Source organism: Rattus rattus, chromosome 5 (genome assembly GCF_011064425.1).
Source record: "Rattus rattus isolate New Zealand chromosome 5, Rrattus_CSIRO_v1, whole genome shotgun sequence".
In the NCBI taxonomy this organism is placed as follows: Eukaryota; Metazoa; Chordata; class Mammalia; order Rodentia; family Muridae; genus Rattus; species Rattus rattus.
The window spans coordinates 27,526,259-27,548,173 of NC_046158.1; the positions used below are offsets into that span (position 1 = coordinate 27,526,259).

General features: G+C 45.2%; 1 protein-coding gene across 1 annotated transcript in view; it reads left to right on the top strand.

Moving 5' to 3' along the window:
- Positions 1-21,915, top strand: part of Kif5c (kinesin family member 5C) — a 149,573-nt gene that overhangs the window by 42,265 nt on the left and 85,393 nt on the right. Inside the window, exons 2-4 of the mRNA XM_032903267.1 lie at positions 5,941-6,031; positions 14,007-14,080; positions 21,273-21,377. Coding sequence (XP_032759158.1) covers positions 5,941-6,031; positions 14,007-14,080; positions 21,273-21,377 — 270 coding nt within the window. The remainder of the gene's footprint in view (positions 1-5,940; positions 6,032-14,006; positions 14,081-21,272; positions 21,378-21,915) is intronic.

Below are 21,915 nucleotides of genomic sequence, written 5' to 3' on the forward strand. Positions count from 1 at the left end.
TAGAAACATTCTTTCAGATGAAAACCCACCGTAGTTTAACATCTCCTGTGCAGACTAATAAGCTTTACTGATGTCCCGATTGTAGGTATCTTTAATCTTTCAATTAAGAGCAAACCCATACAGCTTTCAGAAACAAATACACACACCCTTCCGTTTGTCTCCCACCAGAAGGAAGTGCTCTGCAGGGTGGACACTAGCCAAGGGGAGGCAGAACAACCTTAGGCCTTGTCTGTCTTATTCTGGAAATAGTGCCAGGCTTCATGTTCTAGGGAGGTGGGCCTACACTTGATACTGCACACTTCTTTCAAAGGATGTTGCTGGCTGAGCGGAGTGCAGGCTCATGGAGATGCGCACTGTCAGCGTAAGTGGATCGAATGGCTCCCGTTCACGTTCAGCTGGACTGCAGCTCCTGCAGCACTAGCTCGGTCCATTGGCCTAATTAGTCGTGTGTACTCAGAAGTAACTTAGAACTGACTGGGAATGGAACAAGGACACATTTAAAGAAAGGACCAGAGACTCACGCCCTTCGTCTCCTGATTTAGAGTGCGGGTGATTCAAAGCAGGGATTTTAGTGTTCTAGGTAGCAGCCCAGAGTCTAGACTCCAGGCATGCATTGCTGTCTACCTAGCTTTGTCTCCCAATATTACTTCTTGTGATGCCTTTGGGTGCTGGACAGTTCCAGAATTCTTTTTTTTTTTTTTTTTAAATATTTTTCTCACCATCTCATATGAAGCCTACATGTGTCTTTTTCTTTGCCTCTGATCGAGTGCTGTCTTTCCATCTGTCTGTCTGTCTGTCTGTCTTTTCTCTGTTGGTAAGAGTATTTGTCATAAACATGCCCACCTGCTTTCTTGCCATTTCTGACTTCTTCCCAGATCTCAAGTCCTTTCCTCCTGCTCCAGGTTAGTGCCATGCCATATCTAGCATTGAATTGCCCTTTGTCTTTTGCTACAACACTGACCAAGTTAATTCAGTCTTCCCTATTAATCTCAGAACACATGGTTTGGCTTCTCCTGCTTTTCAAAAGAAAATGTAAATCTCTTGGGAAGATAGCATCATGTAAAGGAAGAACACTGGAAAATCAAAGTCTCAAAGATATTTCTACAAAGCAAGGTGCTGAAAATGAGCTTTCTACTTTGTGGCACACGGATGGTACTATCTCATAAAGTCCTCACGAGGAGTGAGCTGGCGCATAAATGGGTGGGATCCATTGGCTCCAACAGTCAGCATGGAGCAGGTCAGTTGAGGTTGAAAGAATTCATTCTCTCTTGTAATCTCTTCCTGCACTTCAGGGAATGAGTCACCCAGGCACCCGTGACTACTGATTGCTCTCAGCAACCAGCAACTCTAGTGGAAATGGTAGCCTTTCCGTCCCTCGTAATGAAGACAGGGGCAAAAACATTCGAATTATGGCCAACTTTGGTCACAACTCTCGTTCAGTCTTCAAGCTTGTTCTTGGATTTCTTAACAATGTCTTTATAAGAACAATTAATTTTCTGTGCTTTATTCTTGGTACTAATCCTCTGAACATTTCCCCTTTGTTTGCATTTGAGTTGCTTGCTGGCGGGGAACGGTTCTTGGGTAACAGGTCAATGTATTAATAGACAGGCCATATGGTTCGCAGACATTGTGCTCTCAACAACTTGAGAGGAATTCTGGTGGCATGATTTTTGTTTTTAATTTTAACTAGAGAAGTGTAAGGACCATCTGCTATTATTTTTTTGTATGTGATCCGGGTAGGTCATTAATTTTAGTATTCTGCTCCCGTGCAGTTGCACTGCAGTGCATAGAGGCTCCGTGACAATGGCGGCAAGCTTCATTATTGGGAATGAGTGCGGAGTATGCCATCCAGTTCCCTTGCCTGAGGCTCAGTGGGTTGCCTACCTGCTTAGGACCTGCAGCTTCTGTTCCAGTGGGAGAGATACTTTCATTGCACTGGACCGTTTGGCTGGTTGGAAATGGGTGCTATATTCCTTGTCACGAAGCAAACCAAATCTTTAGGTAACAGTTATGTCAGTGTGAGGTGGGGTTACTTTAATTAGAATCATGAAAGCCCTGAAGGATGGAGAATATGAGATATGAAGAATGTGTCATTTGCCTCAAGCCTGGAGTCACCTGAGACGAGGGAACGTCAACTGAGAATATGCTTGCATCAGATTGGCTGTGAGCATGTCTTTGGGAGCATTCTCTGGATGAGGATAGCTGTAGGAGGGCCCAGCTACCATGGACAGTGCTACCCCTGGGCAGGGAGTCCTGGAGAAAGGAGGCTAAACCAGTACAGGGAGCAAGCCAGCGAGCAGTGTCCGTTCTCGTCCTCTGCGTCAGTTCCTGTCCTGCTTGAGCTCCTGCCATAGCTCCCCTTAATGACGAGCTCTAACTTATAAGATGGGATAGCTGCCCCCCAAGTTGCTTTACATCAAAATGTTTTATTACAACAACATAAAGGCAAATTAAGACATCAGCAGCTCATAAAGGGTGGCCAAGTGCAGGTTTGAGCTCAGAGAACTGTGAGGGGAAGGGAGGCTGAGAACAGAGGCGTTGAGAAGGGAGTGAAGAGGGTAGGAGGTCCCACTGGGCCGTACTGCAAACGAGGGGAGCGTGCAGGGAGCCCTGAGCAAAGAGTCAGTGCGCGTGGGACAGGAGTCACAAGAGAGATCGAGTGGGGAAGTGACGTCATCTTATTTTTGAAATTCTCTCCCTGGCCAGTGATAGAGATAGATTACTTTGGCTGTTTTGTGTAAGAGACTGATGGAGAGAGCTGTGTGGTATAGATACTGTGAGTTGATAACTATTGGGGCTATATCCCAGATGGGATCTCGGGTGCACACTGGGCCTTAGGTGCTCAGTGTGAATATCTGGGTGACTGCTGGAATACGTGGATATGGAGGACAAGGTGGATTTCTTGTGGCTAGCGAAGTGGGACTCCTGAACTTCAGTGTTAGACGAAGGCTGAAATAGTCGTCTAAATTTTCTAAAAGCCGAGCACACAGCAGAGAGGCTTGGGTCTAGGCCAGTTCTCGACTATTTCTGCCTGAAAGAGATGCTGGCACAGGACTCTGGCGTGTGTCGTCAGAGAGGGTGGAGAGGCCATGAGCCGAGAGGACACCTGGAGGGAAATGAGTCTTCAGAGGCTGTGGGTAGAGGCCCCATGCAGGCCCAGTGCCATTGTCCAGCGCCTACACAGCAGTGTTTCTTGAATTTTGTCCTCTGGCTGCAAACAGTTGGGTTCGTTGTCTGCCTACAGAATCCTCAGCCATTGCAGCACTAGAAACATTAGACTCTTGTGTCCTTGGGCATTCTGGGAAAGGGTCTCTGCTCCTGTTTTGATCAGAATTTTGTAAGATATTCTTAGTAGTAAAATGTGTGTGTGTATGTGTTTGTGTGTGTGTGTGCGTGCGCGCACACGCATTGGGAAAAAGAGAGGAGAGGATGAGGCAAGTGTATATATAATTGGTATAAGTCAGTTCTCTGGAAATATTCAACAACGTTCTAACCTCTCTCTCTTTTAATACTTTAAGGTTCTTTTAAAAACAAAAGCCTGTGTGAGAACTGAGCGCACGAAGGACATTGAAACGTGTACATTTCTAACTACTGTGCTAGTTCTGACAAGACGGGTCCTGTAACTAATGAATTTCAGTTTCATCTTTCTCAGCTTCAACCCAGCCATAAAATCTTGCAGGCAGTTGCCTTGGGGGATTTAACTTTAGGTCATTTAAAAGTGTCATGCTGTTTGTCAACTGATAATTAATAGTATTTTTAAAGGGGAATAATGAATTCTTCTTTCCCACCTCTCTTAAAGGAAAATACACTGCCTTCCAGCAGGCATTTAAACTGGAAGGCAAACTTAGGGCATCCCGACTGTACTGTACACCATCACTCAACAGGTCATTTTCCCCGCTGCATTAAATATGTTTTCTTTAAAATCCTGAAAGCAGGATCCTGCTGTGGACAACACAGTCTACACTGGCGTTCCCTCTAAGTTTGGGGAAATAGTAAATTTGTTTTAAGTTTCTAGAGGGTTCAGTGGATGACTTAGGCAAATTCTGTAAATGTTTATTCTCCCATGTTTTTAGTGAATGAGACAGACCTCAGCACCTCATGTGTTCCAGTCAAGAGCTCTGCCACTCAGATATACCCTCAGCCCTCTGTAAATGTCTGATTTCACTTTTTTACTCTCCTGGTATTGGCTGAATTTTTAAAAAAGTTTTTAAAAATAATTTTAAATTGTGATTATGTGTTTGTGTACGTGTGTGTGGCTATGTATACATGCATACTGGTGCCTAAAGAGGCCAGAGGACTGTCTTGGAGTGAAGCTGGAGTTTCAGACCATTGTAAGCACCAGACATGGATTCTGGGAACTTAACTTGGGCACCCTGTAAGGGCAATACTCACTTTTAACGACTGAGTCTCTTCAGCCCCTGATATGGTTGAATGTGAAAATGGATAAGGCTACTAAGACAGTTAGTTGAGTATTTTGGTGAGGAATAGTTTTTTGTTACTCAGCTAAATAAATACCTGGTTTATTGACCAAAGTACAAAAGAGGCACAAAACTGTGACTGAGATGAAGAAGGTGATCAATTTCCACCATTCCTTTCAGAATGGCTGTCGGTCTGCATCTGTGAATGAAGCTCACCTTGTCCCCCCGTACCTCTTTTTTATGTTTTCTGAAAATTCTCCATTTTTCTGAGGTAAAATTAGACGTAACTTGTTTACCTAGCTAGGTCAATTTTGGTTTCAGAGACTAAAGGTCAAACATAGGCAGGTGGTGGCATTTCACCTCCTTTTTGCCTGGAGCCGTGGTGATAAGTGAGTGGTGATTCAGCCTACCTGATGGCCTTGTTTCCTTGTAGGAAGGTTGTATAGGGATGTAGCACATCTTCTCTTGTAGCTCTTGAAGCTCTGACAGGCAGCTGTCTCTTTGAGGAGTCAGTCTGTCCCTGACTGGTTGGAGGTGTGGTTTTAGCCCTCCTCTCTCTTCTCTCTCCGATTTGTGGGCCAGGCTGTGACAGGCTGTGCTGATTTGCCTGGGCACTGCTGGCAGAGAAAACTGCAGTATGGACCCGTGTCAAATCCAGCTTCTCTGAATTTTACGTATGTAGTGGCCAGCCAAACTCCCAGGCAACCATTCTCCCTCACATTTCTTGTTCGCTGCGTAGAGAGCTCCTGTGTTTTGGATGCTTCAATCCAGTTTAGACATTGCTTCTGTATGACAGGGAGCAGTAGCAGTGCCGTGTATCTCCTGAGAATGGCTTCTGAAATGTGACCATGTCGTCTCTCCAGTAACACAGCACAGGCAGGTGTCATTTGGCTACTTATGTGGCCAGCAGTGCCCTGTGTATACGAACTGGCTTCAGATTTTCTTGCTAGCCCCGAGCTTATGGTACCCTCTTGTTTCCTGAATACACCAGACCCTTTGGCGGCTGCTCACCCTGTGCCCAGAATGCTCTTCCCCGATGTCCGTCTTTCTGAACTTCTCACGATCATGAACTGAGTCATGATCAAGCCTTCTCTGGTCAAGCCTCCCTTGCTCGCGGTCAGCTCTGTCGTCTGTCACCTTACTCCATACCCGGGCACCGTTTGTTTTCCCTGTGTCAACATTCTTGCCTGTTAGTTATCCACTCCATTTGATGGGGCTATTCACAAATCTGCAACTAGTCCAGAGTAAATTCTCAATAAATGTATTCGAAGGACTTGTCTACCTTTTTATCCAGAAAAGTGGATATAATTTAGAGGTCTGTGCTTTCTGGTCCCTTGGCGTCCAGCACCCAGGCATGCGGTGTTTGTGGCTCATGCTGTGAGGGTTTCATAGCGAGGGAAAGGCCTGGCCTGAAGACTGGGGTGGCCATTTAGGTACCTATGGCTTAACTACTAATATTGGTGCTTTTAAGGCCCAAACCCCTAACGTGTTTTCTCCACTCCTTTCTTTCGTCTGCTTTCAGCAAGGGAAGCCGTATGTTTTTGACCGAGTGCTGCCGCCCAACACAACCCAGGAGCAGGTCTACAATGCCTGTGCGAAGCAGATTGTCAAAGGTGAGTGCTGCTTTACTTCCTCCTGGGATTCCACTAATGGAAACATTAAGTGACATTTGCAGCCCGGCAATCAGTGTGCCTCCACTGTAAGCAGAGACCTGTTAATTGGAAACACTAGATTGCTGTCTTGGCTCTGGCCCTGACTAGCTGTGACTACCGACTTCAGTCACGTCCCCCAACCTCCGTGTTAGTTCTCTGTTACCTTTGCCACTTCTGGTAAGGTTAGTCTGCTACCTAAGAGCTGAAAAAGCAAGGTAAGGTCACAGGATCTCTGTCATGGTCTCAGGAAACTACAGGTAGAGCGCACCTCCGGTTTTTTGAGGAGGAAACGCATTGTTCCATGCTTTATGTAGCTGTACATGTTTGGCTGGTTTCTTTTACTAATAACTCTGAGAATGTAGTCTTACAGGTGAAAGGTCGCTCTTGCCACCAAGGGATAGTCTAGTGTCGTGACGTCCCCCCTCTGAGGTAGCTGTGCAGCCATCTGTGCTCTGTAGCATTCCTTAATCTCACTTTCATCTAACCTGCTTCCAGCATCCTACCACATCCGGACATGTGTTCCTCCAAACAGGAAGCTCCAAGCTTGCCTGAGTGTCACAGAGATCAGTTCTTTTCACTGGGACTGGCCTTGGCCCTGGAGGATTTGTGTCAAAAAGCAATCTGCACATTGCCGTCTCTCGCCCTTTCAAAGCAGGGGCAGGTCGGAGCAGGCTATGGCAGGGCCTGCCGTCTGGTCAGGGCCGAGGAGCATCTCTCGCTTGCCTGCTTTTCTTCATCAAATCCTCGCCTTCAGATGGGAATGCCATGCAGTTACGTGCTCAAAGGTCTCGGCGCCTAGACCCATATGGGCAGCCGTGGGTTTAAAAGACAGAAAGACCTTGCAGTTTTCGATCTGCTGTTCTCAGGAGCCGAAGCTAACTATTTGAAATTCAAAATTCAGCCCTATTTGAATTAATTCTGACCCTGGACACCTGGTGGGAGGCTCGCGTCCAGTAATGTTTCGGCTAAAGGTGTATGCTGATTCACAGTCTTTATTACAGACATCAATTAATAATGACCCTATAATTTGAATTATTGTAAAAACTGACAAAAAAAAATATGCCTAGGTTTTAGCTGTTTTGAATGAGCAGTTCTGGCCAACAGGGGTGGCGGTGGTGGTGGTAGTTTTTGTCTTTTGCCTCCTTTGCCTCTCTCTGAGTCTTTTCTGTTTTTAAAGTATGTCTTCCTAGACCTCCTATTCAGGCCTGCTCTTCCCCCGTAGCGGAGCTTGTGAATAGGGTTGGGTTTTGGTTTTTTTTTGTTTTTTTTGTTTTTTTAATTTAAGTAAGATTAATCACACGCGCCAGAATTTCCATCCTTTTCTCTCTCCCCAATTTCATTATCGGAAGCAAATAGTATTTACCACATGCTGTGCTAAGCATGAAGGCCATTTAAATACATCCAGCTACCTCTGTGCCGATGTAATTAGAAATGGATGCAGTCCATTTAAAGAACAACAGTGATTAACAAACAATAGAAATCGCCTTTGCTTTTTCATTCACTAGCGTGTGGCCCCTTTCAGTGTTCGGGTATTTTCTTAGTATGAGGTGTCAGAAATAGACATTCTCATCCCGTTAACGTGGGCATTTTTGCATTTTTTAAAATGTGTCCAGCTAGAAATAAACTGAGAAAAAGCAGTCTCTGAATATATGCTCCAACTCTAGGTAACCTGCTACCCCAAATAAATGGTGACCTACAAAGGAAATCATTTGAAGAACAGAGCTCAGCGTATGATAAGCAGACATTTCTAGGGCGAGGTGGCTATAATGTGAATGCACTAATTTGGTAGCAATGAAGAATACCTTATTCTCCCTTGAAAAGAAATCGTTAGGACGACAAAGACCTAATGGAACATTTGTCAAACATTTAAAGAAATAGACTCATTTGTTCTTTTCATACAAGAAACAATACACCTTGATTATTTGTGCCTTCCACTCTCCCTCTCCCGAGAAACCCTCAATTCCTCCCACCCCATGTACCTCCAACATGTCTCCCTCACTACCTCTCGGCCCCTCCCCCCTTTTTGGACCCTGAGTTTAATTAGTGGCGTCTGTTGAAATACGGACTCATCGCATAGCTCCAGTGAGTTGATGGTTGGAATAGCCATGCCATGTCCCAGAGACAGCATTTCACAGCAACTCCTCCTTCCCCAGCTCTTTCTGCCTCTCTGAGTTGTGTTCTGAGCCTTGGGGAATGTGGGAGCTAGATAGGCTATCGAGGGCTGAGCAGTTACTCACAGAGAGACTTTTCTCAGTACTTCGATCAGCTGAGTCTCTCCTTTAGCTGTTGACTGCTGCAGAGAGAAGCGAAGATCGAGGGCCGCACAATCATTGGGTATCGGCATAAATATTGACAAGGCAGTTTGATGGCCGGACTGGTTAGCAAACAATAATAATATGTTCCTCTCTAGGGCTGGTGAGCTCCTGAGCTAAGGTCAAAGGTTCACAGTATCAGGCTTAAATTCCTTTCTGCGAAGTAGGCCTCAAATCCAAGCCAAGACTAGTTGGTTATCCAGATAGCTTCATCAGGAGGGAGGAAGCTTCCAGCTAATTTCTCTGTGGTACAGCCAATGTGTTGGTGTCTTCAGCAAGAACGTCTTGTCATCCAGTTGTGCTGCATAAGCAAGAGCAGTGGTAACCTGTATTGTGTCAGGGACTTTGGACTCTCCCTCACCAATAACTTGCAGTGAACTCTCCCGTACTTGGTACTGAGATTTCATTTAATAACTGAGACTGTCTTCTGGGGGATCATTGTTTACTCATGCGGGGTAACTGTGTTCAACCTCTCTGTGTGGGTATGTGAGTGTGTGTGCATTTTTAAATGAGTTTCCAAATTTAGTAGGTTTCTACTGAGGTTCTTTACACATCCTTAGTTTGGGTTAGCTCACCCTGTCCATCTCCTCTCTCTTCATTTCCTATCTCCATCCCTGTTTAAACCCTAAGATCCCTGCATCCTCTCCCCTTCATGTTATATGTTTCCTTCTACCCACTCCTGCTCCAAAGACATCTTCACCTCTTCTTTTCCATCAGCCCTTTCTATCTTCCTGGCTTGACAGATACCTGACTAAACTTTTAAAAGTAATCTCCAAGGCTCCTGGGAGAGAAATGGCTTTCCTTTCTGCATCATTAAGGCAATCCACACATATATAAGCAAGGCCTTCTTGGAGTACACAGTGGAGCACCACTGGCTCATCTTGTCATAGAGCCCTGCCCAAGTTAGGATTGGGACAGGGTATAGGGACTGAGATGTGAATCAAATGATTCTGAAGGTCAGCATGGTCTTCTGATTCACGGTGCTGTCATAGGCTGATGAGCTGTATCTCCTAGTCTAGTTAGACCCTTACAGAACCTGCTTTATAATTTTAGAATCCTGGCATTTCCGTCACTCCCACCTTTGTTGTGTTTTTCAAAATGTTGGCTGAAAGAGCATGACGATTTCTCCATTTCTGTGGGAAGAGGTTGTAAGGTTTGTGACTATAACCATGACAAATGTGGCTCCTGTGTATGCCTAGGCATTAAACTCCATGGTTACCAGATATTAGTGCTGAGGTCCTGGTAACTGTATCCTAGTCAGCAGAAGCCACTCTGGGCCTTCTTTGCCTTCCAAGTGCTTAGAAATGAATGTAGACTGCCTGAAGCTTAGAAAAGGTATTTTTATTTTTCTTGATTTCTTTAAGCTACAGTTATTTATTTATATAGGTAATATTAAGTGCTTACTACCCGATAAGTACCACCCGGGGCTGGAGTCACCAAAACATATAGAAGAGGCCTATACATATACTGTTATCATACTTTTAGGTGCTGTGTAGGCGAAGATGGGCATATGTACAATACCAGGACCATACAGAGGAGTGAGTGCCCCTCTATGCCAATTTGGTGGTTGGGGGTAGGGAGTGGAGAACTGAGGAAAACTTCTTAGAAAGGTTGGGCCCAAGGACTATAGTTAATAGTGGGACTGTAGGAGCATCAGGAGCTGCGAGAGCCTGAGGTTACAAGCAATATGGCTTGCTTGGGTAGTCCAGAGGGAGTGGTGTAAGGCTTTGAGTATACAGTGGCAGTCCAGATCCTCTGGTGGACATGCTGGGCTCTATCCTAGCGGCGGTATGGTCAATCTGAGAAGCTTTACGCGTAGGAAGATACACTCAGGGCTTTCTCATTATTCCGTGTGCTCTGTATGTCTGCCCTTAGGTACCTTAGATGCTGTATCTTAAAGCTTCCGTTTATGAGGTGCGAACACTACTTTCCCTACCAGATTAAAGTGGAATTTGATGCTCAGAGAGTAAAGCACTTTGGCCAAATCTAGAAGAATGAGTGGGTCTGAGCCTTGAGACCTATTTTGCCAACTGACTGTGCTCTGAGTTATCTTGCCTTTCCTTTTGTTTTCAGTCAGGCCATATGGACTATTAACCAGCAGCTCAAAGTGCTGGGGATAGGAACGACTATGTGAGGAGAGTAGAAGAGAAAGGACAGCCACTGTGGCCCCAGAGCCTTGTGCTGGTCAGTTGTGGGTGAGCTTCCATTCTGAAGCGCAATGGCTTTTGCGTGGTCAGAGCGTGGAAAGTCACTCTGCTTGGCAGACACAAAAGCAAACGTGTTTTTCAAGTCCAAGAACTGCCTGCCACTTACTGTGATGAAAGGGTCTTTTTGCTGCCCTTGGTGCATGGAGTCTGGGTCTCCATTCCACAGTCACGGGCAGCTTGAGTTGCTGGGTTTGCTGACAAACCTTAGGATCCCAACAGAGTAGCCTTTAGCTGTTGTCAGAAATTTAGTGCCCCTGATGCAACCCCATCTCACCTGGGGAGGTTTAGTAGGCTGAGCAGCCTCTTAGGAATACTGACGTGTAGGTGTGATGAACTGTCCCCAGGTACTACTTAACCAAGCACTCACTTCTGCTTCTGACAAACCTGGGCTCAGCTGTAAGCAGAACCTAGGATGCGTGCTTGAGCTTCTGAACTCTAGCTGGAGCTGGCCAGTGTCCTCTGTCCTCTCTCCTCTTCTTGCCACTTGTCACCTGCAGTAGAAGCTTCTGGGAGTGGACTGACACTGGCCTGAGAGGTGTGGGGCTCTGTGGTGTTAGTTGAGCTCATGTCATTCCAGACACCATCACAAAGGAAGCTTCTGTCTGAACGGGCATGGCCAGCATAGTCATTCTGCCACACAGACACTAACACAAATGTGGTTCCCAGGCCCAGGAACTGTTGGCCGTTTACTACGATGGAAGTCTGTAGACCTTAGGGTGAGAGCTGTGGCCTGGTACAGGAGGAGTATGTGGCTCTCTGCACAGGGCCACCAGCCAGTGCTCGAATCTTCTCTCAGGAGACAGTGCTGGCTCCTCTTTCAGCCCTTGAACCGCACTATTCACCCATGGCTTTCTCTTGCCAGCACTTTCCACTAACTATAAAACACACATGGAATAAACAAGCACACCCTCTCAAATCTAAGAAAATAGACAACCCTAGGTTTACAGGACCTTATCTTTTAAAATTATCTTTTAGTTCAAACGTGAGTCGATAGAGGGTCACATCAGCTGCATTCAAGTTTGATCTGAGCTTTCTCTAAAATGTATTACTTGTAAGATGTTTCTGGGTACTTTAAAGACCAACCAGAATGTGCTTTAGTGGGTTCTATATGTTCTGTATTAAAAGAAAACTAAGAAGGAAACTGTGCTTAGTGTTGACATAATGAAGAGAAGAGATTTTCTCTGAGTATACTCCCACAAACCTCTCAGTACCTCAGCCCAACAGGCGCCAATATCACTTAGGCGTGTTCCTTTTTTAAAAATGGGGTTCTCATTTAGCTCAGGTTATCCTAAATGGGTTCTCATTTAGCTCAAGCTAGCCCTAGGCTGTCACAGAGCTAGGGGTTACCTTGAAGTTACGGTCCTTTTGTTGTCATCAGGTCTGGGATTACAGGTGTCTGACATCACTCCCTGATTGTGGGGTGCTGAGGACTGAATGCAGAACTCGTGCCCTCTAAAGAAACACTACCAGTCGGTCTGAGACTGGATGCTGTGACCCAGTTCGTAAACACAGGAGAACAGGGACAATGATCTACCTAGTTGGTGACACTGTGTCCTGTGCTTGATGAAAGTAGCCCTGAGGCTTCATGGAGATGCCAGAGGAAGAGGAAGATGGCAGAGGGAGGTGTGTGGGCTCGGTTTAGGCTCTGAAGTCAGTCTCCTTTAGGGCGTGGCAGGTTGCCACAGTTCAGAAAACAGGAGCTAGGTCAGAAGCTGGATGGAGGTTGGTAAATCTAAAGCCCTACACACCCAGGAGTGTAAAGTAAGGGAAGCCCTTCAGACTGAGGAGATGTTAATTCCTAATGAACAAAACACTTTCTGTTGTGACAGTGCTTGCCATTCCAATCGCTTGAAGTTGCTTGTGTAATGAGTTTTGAATTTTAAAATCACAACGGAAGGATAGAACCTCTTTCTCTGGGTCCCTCTCGAAGCACACGTTCATCATGTTCATGGTAGAGTGGAGGCAAACCGGCTGGCACTATGTCCAGCCCCAGAGGAATCTTTTCTCTGAGAGTTAACATTTTCATGGAAACTCAAGCTGAAACCTCTAACCCTAACACTGACTTCTTCAGCTTTTCCCCTTCTTTGTGCTGTTACTAGGGAAACCACTTTCAAAAACCATTTCTAGAAGACAGATATATGTAAGCATTCCTCACCCCCAACTTGATACTAACTCATACGGAAGGACTGGTAGGTTTGTGTGTGTGTGTGTGTGTGTGTGTGTGTGTGTGTGTGTGTGTGTGTGTGTATGTGTGTTACTTTTTTCTTCAGTTCACTGAAATTCCTTTCTTCTCCGATCCCAAGTCATACTCTAGCAATCTTGGATTAGTAAAATATGTTGGGTTTTTTTTTTTTTTCTTTTGAAAACCTAGCAAGCAAAACAAACCACCATCACCACCACCATCACCATCATCACCACCATCACCAAAGTCATCATAAAAAGATGCAGGGAGGAGAGGGGGATCCCAATCTGGATAAGTGGAGGGAACTGGCTGGCACACTTTCTCACATGGCCCCAAGTAGCACCCTCTGTACTTCTCCTTGCCTCATCATCAGCCACGTTAAGAATTCCTCCCTTGGTGCAGAGTGGTGGGTCAAGGATATTAACTATTGTTTCCCTTTCTGTGATGGTTGTAGACAGGAGGGAAAGACAGAAGGGAAGACATTTTAATCACCTCTGCTGCTCTGAAAGAATTCCCACTAACGATCTTCAGCTCCACAACACAAAGCAGCCCCCACATGCAGGCCTCCCCTCCTCCCTGTATGAAATGGAAGCCAGCCTGCCTGGCTTGTGGTTTTCACATCGTGCTTATTGTATAACGAAGAGAAATTCCTGATGCTGAAGGGCCCAGGCCGTCCTGCTAGCAAGGCAGTGAAAACAACCAGAGGCATCACATTTAAGTCAGGCCTGCTGGTTTCCAGGGCGGTTAGATAGCCGCAGAGCTCCTCAGTGTGCAGTGTGGTACCTTTTGCTCCCCTAGCTCTAGTCTGTGGTGATGGGACTCTGGAGAGGTCTTCATGGGAAATGACCCGAAGGATCCAGATTTAGCCGACTGAGACCAAACCTTCAGGCATGACATTCTATTCTAATCTCCAGAAACCGCAAGCCTGCTGGCTTTTCCTCCCCAAGGATCTCAGACTAACTCCTAGGTACAAGCTTCAAGCAGCTGAAAAGGCTCTCTCCGCTTCAGTCATGCAGTCTGTAGAAACGAGAGTCCCTTTCTTATTCGTGAGACAGACGACGCTCATTTCTGTTCCTATTTCACAGTCGTACTGAAAAGGCACTTGCAGTTGGCACATGTCATTTGTGTAAGAAGACAGAGACGGGCCATTTGGAAACTGTAACTTTACCTCATCCAACCAATGCCAGTGTAGGATCAACATAGTGAATTAATGTTCATCTGTCTTATGCTTGCAGATGTCCTCGAGGGTTACAATGGGACAATTTTTGCATACGGGCAGACTTCATCAGGAAAAACTCATACCATGGAGGTAAGTTTGCAGTCAGTGTCTGAAGAGGCTGGTGCTTCCAGGAAACTTCAGATGCACGTGAGGACAGCAGACTGTTCTGTCCTTGAGATGCATGTGACAGACAACAGGCCGTTCTGCCCTTGGGGAGTTTCAGAGTACAATGAGTAGTAAAGTCTCAAGAATTTCGTTTTCAAAACACCTTTGTTGATCTATCTGTCCCATTGAAACAATAAATTTCATTAAAAAATAGTCAGATGGGGTGTAGCTTAGTGTGCCAAGGGGCTTGCTTGGGTGATAGGAGGCCCTGGATCAGATTCCCCAGCATCAGACACAGACACATGTGCGCACACGCGCGCGCACACACACACACACACACACACACACACACACACACACACACACCCCACTGTTCTTAAAACCATTATAAATAGGTAATTAGTGGAGTCTGACAGACTGCAGTTCACTCTGACAGATAGGACCTGTTGCAAAAGTCATTGGTAATTTGCCATGTGGAGGCCTCTGAGGAAGGCGGTCTCTTAAGAATAAATTAAAGACAGAACAAAGCAAGACCCTGTAGGTCAGAGACTTGAAGATGTTGGGTTCTAGATCAAATTTATACTGGACTACAGATATACTTTTATTTGCCTTGCACGATGCCTGTCTGTTTGTATGTATCTATGTATGTATCTGTGTATGTTTGTATATGTGAATTTAATTATCTTGAAAATGGGATGATTTCACAAAATTCTAACTTTTTCCTAATTTTTTCATGACTGGTTTTTCTATTTTTTTAGATTAACACTGTAGATTTTGTAACACTGGGTGAATTTAGCAGAAACTGCAATTTCCCAGAGCAGGAATTTTCATGGTCTTGTTTTTATCTTCGAGATTTTTTTTCTTTATTTTCATTGCTTGGACTTGGGCCTATATCCTTATGCATCCTGAACAAACACTTTGGCTCTGAGCTATCTGTGCCCTCAGCCCTTGTCCATTTTTTGTTAACGTGCATTAAAAGTGGCTGTTCCCCAGAAGAGGCCTCATAAAGTGTTTGTTAAAACAGTACCAGTGGGGTAGTTCTGTCCACCCTGAGTGTATGGGGCTGGGTTCTCCAGGAGGCCCCAGTGCACTTTGCCTACACTCTGAGTGAATATGAACCTATATGTCCTTTCCGCTGTGAACTGGTAAGGTACTCACCAGGACTGTGTGGACACTGGAAGAGATGGCCTCACTCATGCTTTGACTGTGGAGCTCAGTGGTTCAGGCTACTTCTAAACAGGAACTCTCTGTTGCCCTCTCTTCTGCTTTTTATCAGGATCTCCTGAAGGCCTCTGGTGCTCGATAATTTGTCTAAAGCAATGGTTCTCAACCTGTGGGTTGTGATCCCTTTGGGGGCCACATATTATATATCCTGCATATCAAATATTTACATTATGATTCATAACAGTACCAAAATTACAGCTATGAAGTAGCAATGAAAATAATTTTATGGTTGGGGTCACTACAAAATGAGGGACCGTGTATTAAAGGGTTGCAGCATTAGGTAGGTTGAGAACCACTGGTCTAAAGGCCAGGCCTATCTGACAGGTGAGGTGAGGTGAGGTGGGTGAAGAGAAGAGAGGAGGGAGTGGAGTGGGTGGAGGAGGAGGAGAGGAGAGGAGAGGAGAGGAGAGGAGAGGAGAGAGAGGAGAGGAGAGGGGAGAGGGAGAGGAGAGGAGAGGAGAGGAGGGAGAGGAGAGGAGAGGAAGGTTATTATATGAAACAGAACCACAAAGTGTGTTTGGAGAATTCAGCTTACAAGCAGCGGGGAGGATGAATCCTTAATCCTTCAAACTAAGGTTTTTCATTTATGAATCCCTCCTGGGAACATCCCTGAGACAGCTGCTGCAGAACAGATTTAGCTCATGAACCATTCTTATTGAAGAAGAGATTTCAAAGGCGCATGGTTAAACTCTGAGGAGCTCTGATGTTCTGTGCACTGATTGGAGTGTGGGCTGGGATGCTGGGGAACTCATTTCTGTTGTATTGACTTTCTTTCACCCATTTTACAGAAGACAAAGTGCTTTGCAGACCGTGCAAATTAGAGACATGAGGCTCATTTGCCTCCTCTTCCCGATCAGGACTACTGCCCAACACACAGGTTGCATTAGCTCGTTGTCTACACACCTCGCTCTACAAGCAATACATCCCGGAAGTCCTGGCCTTGGTGTTTCCATACCCCCACTTAGGCCCCCATCTTTCTCTCTCTCAAGGGTGAATGGGCCCTGATCTTGCAGGTACTAGTGAAGTTGTAGTTGTATACTTTCCCAGTCCCACTTCTGCTGAAGGTGGAAGATGGGGGCGCTGACAGAGAGAAAGAGAGGGAGAGCGACAGACAGTATACCTTTGGGATCTCAAGAGGGAAGCCATCACTTTTTAGGTTTTGGGAAATTAGTAAGATGCTATATAACATAAAAGAAGAACCCTTTACTATTTTAAATCCCCAAATTTAGGGAATGCTTACAAGAGTGAATTCTAAGCTTTGGAATTAATTTATCATTGACAAATGTAAAGTGTTTTGTTAAATGCCATAAACTTAAAAGTTGTAAACAGAGAGAGAAACTGCCCTGCAATGGAACACCAGAGGAAAATGGGTGGGTGTGGCTGATGGAGACTGTGCCGGTCCTGCGCTGCTGGGGGGACATTTGAGCCTTCTGTGCTTTGAGCACCCTCCTGAGGGACCTCAGAGGAGCTGTATTCCACACTGTTCTCATCTGAGTTCCCCAGATTCTGTCACCTGTGCATGTTTGCCAGACATCATGAGCTACTTCTCTTCGTTGTGACCTCTGCCTGCAGCTGGAAGGAGCTGGATGAATCTTTTCCATGTCACCCAGCCCCCCGTGCTGGATCCTGTTGCTCTGTGGGTGCTGAGAGGCTGGAGGAGGTTAGGGGTCTGTTAAGTGGAAGCCAGGGAAAGGGTTTGCTGCAAGCTAAAGTCATAAACTGTAGGAAACAGAAGTTCAGGACCCTGGAATGCAATTAAATAAGAAATACTCTACAGGAGTTGTACCTTCTAAAAGGAGGACTTTATATATTCAGCATTACGCACAGAGGTCTTTCAAAAGCATTCAGAAGGGATGCTAGCTCCCGAGTGAGCAGACTATCATATTTAAAGCGTTTTTCTTTTTTTAATTCCCTAATTTTGGGTCTGATATCCAGTGGTGTTGCCCTTACCTTCTGTTAAAAGAGAACAACACATAATCCTCCATAAAACTGGGAAGATTAGCTTTTCATGATACTGTATTTAAAGGGAATTTTCAGGTAAAATAGGACTCACTGGGCAGTATTGGCCCCAAGGGTGGTAGGCAGCATTGTGTAAGGCAGACTTGTCAGGAGAATGTACAGGTTGGTGGAGAGGATGGTGGGCTGCTGGCTGCAGACAGGCTGCGGGTGGCACTTGTTTCACCACTTGGTCTCTTGCTTGGAAGGGCTGATGCTTGGTCCCTGCACTCAGTGGCCCTGTTCAGCATGCTGAGAGAGATGACTGGAGACACTTTGTGGTTTTCTTTCTGTTTAGAGGGACATCTGGAGGCCATAGGAATCCTGTAGCCACCTTACAAACGTCCCTAATGATTCTGAACAAAATGAAGAGTTCATGGTACTCAAACACCGCTGCCTTCTTGCTTTCCCATCTACAGTGTTTGGGGAAACTGGAAGTCAAGGAGGCCACGGACAGAGAACACAGAGTCTTGTTGAGTGGCCAGTGGACTGTGTTCTGGTTCTCCTTCTGTACTTGCTCCTAGAAGGCTGTATTCAGTTGGAAAAGTTTCTGGAGAGAGTTGTACAGAGCACAGCTATAAAGAGTTTGTCCTATTTACTCCCTGTGAGGAGTGTAGACAGCAGCTCACCTCTCTCTACTGTGCCTCCTTATCCCTGAGCCACACTACACTGGCTGTCTCTGATAGGGCGTGCTTGCTCTCATTCCTGTTTTTGCTGCTGCTGGCTCACCCCTGCTGCCCACCGCCTCTGACCAGCCTAGATCTCAATCATCCTGCATACACTGGGGGCTCCCAAGGAATCCATCTCTACTACTTCAGCTGGAAGGGCCTTCATGGTCACTGAATTCACCTCTTTTCATAGCCTGGTGATCACATTGTATCTGTGCATGTATGTTTCATCTGGAAGCAGTATAATCTACACACACACACACACACACACACACACACACACACACACACACACTCACACAGATATACAAACACACACTCACAGATATATAAACACACACTCACACTCATACACACACTCACACACATACACACACTCACACACACACACACTCATACACACATACACACTCACACACTCATACACTCACACAGACAGGCATTCCATATATATTATTCATACACTTTCCATATATGTCACACATAGGCATGTATTACATACATCTCCCATATACATCTTATGCAGGAGTATTTCACATGTTTAAATATATGCCACACACATTCCATATATGTTACACAGAGCATATACTGTTCAGACATCCTCTATATACATGCAGCACACATACATACATTAAATATATACATATTATATATATATATATATGTATACACACATCTCTTTTCACACTGACATACATCAAACAGACATATATCTCACATCATACCCTCCCATATACCACACATATGTTCCACACATATGTTCTACATGTGCATATAAATTTGCCATAGCAAATGCATATACTATTTAGTATCACACACTTACTCCCTGCCTCAGGTTGTCTTGGCAGGTGAATTTTAAGTCAGGATTCAATAAAAGATGATTTTTACTGGGAGAGAACCGTCTAGGAAAAGAAGTGAGTCGAGTCTAAATGACTTTTAGAGTCCCAACTGTTCTTCCCTGGTTGTGGCCCACGGAGAAGGAGCTGTCATGGATTATCATGGATTTTTCAAGAGCCCTGGAGGTTTTGGTAGAAAAGACTTGATTAACTGAGTGGGGCAGTACAATTTAACTGGAAGGAAATCTGTCTTTTAATCCTAGGGATTCTTTTGCCAATAGTCTCTTCAGCGTAGAGCTTGTGGCCGTGGTCTGTTTTGCTTGTGTTTATGATGGTCTTTGTGATCAGGATTTGAAACCCTGAGGCTCCGTTATTTGGTGATGTTGTCCAGAGATACCATAAGGAAGTAGCCTGGAGTAGGGCATTGTCTTATAACTTCTTAGGTCAAGTCAGCCCCACCCCAGCTCAGTGAGGACCTGTAGGGAGCTGAATGTTCTATACTGTCAGGCATTGAGTCTTTCCTGTGGCGGGAAACACTCCCTGTATTCTATCGAACTTAAACTCTGCAGTGATTTTATGCAGTAGTGTGGCTAGAACCAAACTAAAGCTCAATGTAAATACATCATTTGATTCATCATTCTTGATGGATGAGGGCAGCATGCCAGAAGAGCCAGGTGAGAGAGTAGCTAGGCACATCTGGATTCTATGTTCCTATTGCTTATAATAGAGTTAGAGAGTCAGGAGTCAGATGTGCCGAGAAATTGGGATACCAAGTGCTTGGGGCATGTCTTTAATGCTTCTGTCCATGTGGGCTTTTGCTCTTGGAAACTCAACTGTTGACTTGGAAGTTTCATTTAGGAGAACACTGTGTGAGGAAGACCTGGAAGAAAAAGAGGATTAATCAAGGAATGCAAAGTTGGCTTTCAGGGCATTGGAGAGATGTGGACCAGGTGTCTACACAAATCTGTAAAGGTTGCTGACTGGGCAGGTGTGGACCAGGTGTCTACATGAATCTGTAAAAGTTGCTGACTGGGCAGATGTCGACCAGGTGTCTACACAAATCTGTAAAGGTTGCTGACTGGGCAGATGTGGACCAGGTGTCTGAGTGAATCTGTAAAGGTTGCTGGGCATCTTCAAGGACTGAGAAGAAAACTGGTTTTGTGTTACTATTTCTAGAGTTTTATAACTTCCTAAAAATCTAAAATCTTCTCCAGGTACACCATCACTGTAGATCTCCAGGCTAATTTTTGTGGCAGGTAGGTTGTTTAACACTTAGGAGAGGACTTGAATAATCATTTCACTGTGAGATTAAGAGAAGATTCTATGGCGTTGTGTACCTTAAGGCCACACCAAGGCCATGGCTTTAAGTACTTCAGGATCCCTTTAGTGGGAATTGTTGGATAATGCCTCTCCCATTCCCTCCCACAGGGCTTCCACATCTTGAAACTCATGTAGGTGGAAAAAGAAATTACCGGCATAAAAGTGTATTTAGTAATGCTCAAAAAAGTATTTATCCCTCCACTGTTCAGTAAAATTAATAAAAGTGGGAGAAAGGAATATAAGAATACGCTTCAAGTCAGTTTAAATATTAAAAGGATTAAAAAACATCTTTAGAACAATTCATTCAGAGAATTAGAGATTTCAAAAAGAGATCAATGGAATGGATTTTCTTGGCTGGTCTATAAACTGATCCTGAAGAGGGTATTTTTGAGAGAAAGGATTGTAGAAAAATTTGAACAATGGTTGAATCTATCCATTCTCATGCAGGTTTTATTTGGGATTATCTTACCTGAATGTGTTTTCTGGCCAATCTCTAACTATTACAAGTAAAAACTAAAGTATGCTCATTCACCTCCCACCTTCCCATGCTTTCCTGCTTCTGTGTGTGGATTCACACGGGGTGCCCCCAACACACACACACACACACACACACACACACACACACACACACACACACACACACACACACACACACACAGAGCCAGGTCAGCCTTCCTACCACCAGCTAAGACACCCTACCTCCCACCCCACCCCGGTAGGACAGCACTCTGCTAGATACACAGGGGAACACTTGAGTAGTCAGAGAGCTCCCTGGGGAGCCAACAGCCTGTGTGTGTGGGTGGGTGGGTGGAGGTGGGTGGTGTGTGTGTGTGTGTGTGTGTGTGTGTGTGTGTGTGTGTGTGTGTGTGCATGTGCATGTATGTGTCTGTGTGTGTGTGTGTGTTTTCCTATTTTGTAGGTTCTGCTTAAGAAGCCCTGGGTTAAGCCAGGAGTAATGCCCATTTCTAGCCTTCCCAATCATTCTAGAAACTTCTGTTGTATAAGAACAAGCAAAACATGACCCACACAATCACCTTGGATTTTAGAGCTTAAGCAACGTTATTTGAAAAGGCAGACCCGCCCTCTCCTGTGTTTTCCTGCATTCCCTTGACTGTTCTGGATCTTTTGTCACAGGGGAAGTTGCACGATCCTCAGCTTATGGGTATCATACCCAGGATCGCACACGATATTTTCGATCACATCTATTCCATGGATGAGAACCTGGAGTTTCATATCAAGGTAAGTGCTTTTTACTAAGAACAAGACAGACCCCTAGGCCCCAAGTCCTATTACTCAGTCTTTCTCCCTGTATAGAGATGTACAGATGGCCTCTTTTAAATCAAGTGTCATTCTGCGGGAAGCAGACCCTGTGGGCAATAATTTTGGTCAGTACTAAGTATTTGGAATGGTTTGCTTGAAATAGGAACATAAAAGCATACAAACCCCCTTTAGGATGGAATCGTCACACCCATTGCCTGGATTCTCCCCTTTCCCTGTGTGTTTCTGAGGCTAGTCCAGGAATATGTCTGTGTGTGGGTCAGGACAGTGTTCCCCAGTGTGAGTTCCCTGGAACACAGTCCTTTGTGTTACCAGTAGGGAAGCTGCCAGAGAAAATCATTATGAGGCCAAAAAGCCTTGGAAAATACTTTTTGACCAGTGCTAAACTTGTCACAAGTTCAAATGCTGCTGTGAGTAGTATGACTCCCAAAAGGAATGGACACCCGCACTCCCTGTATAGTGACACCTTCATCCGGCTTTCCGAAGTGTTGGCAGGGAG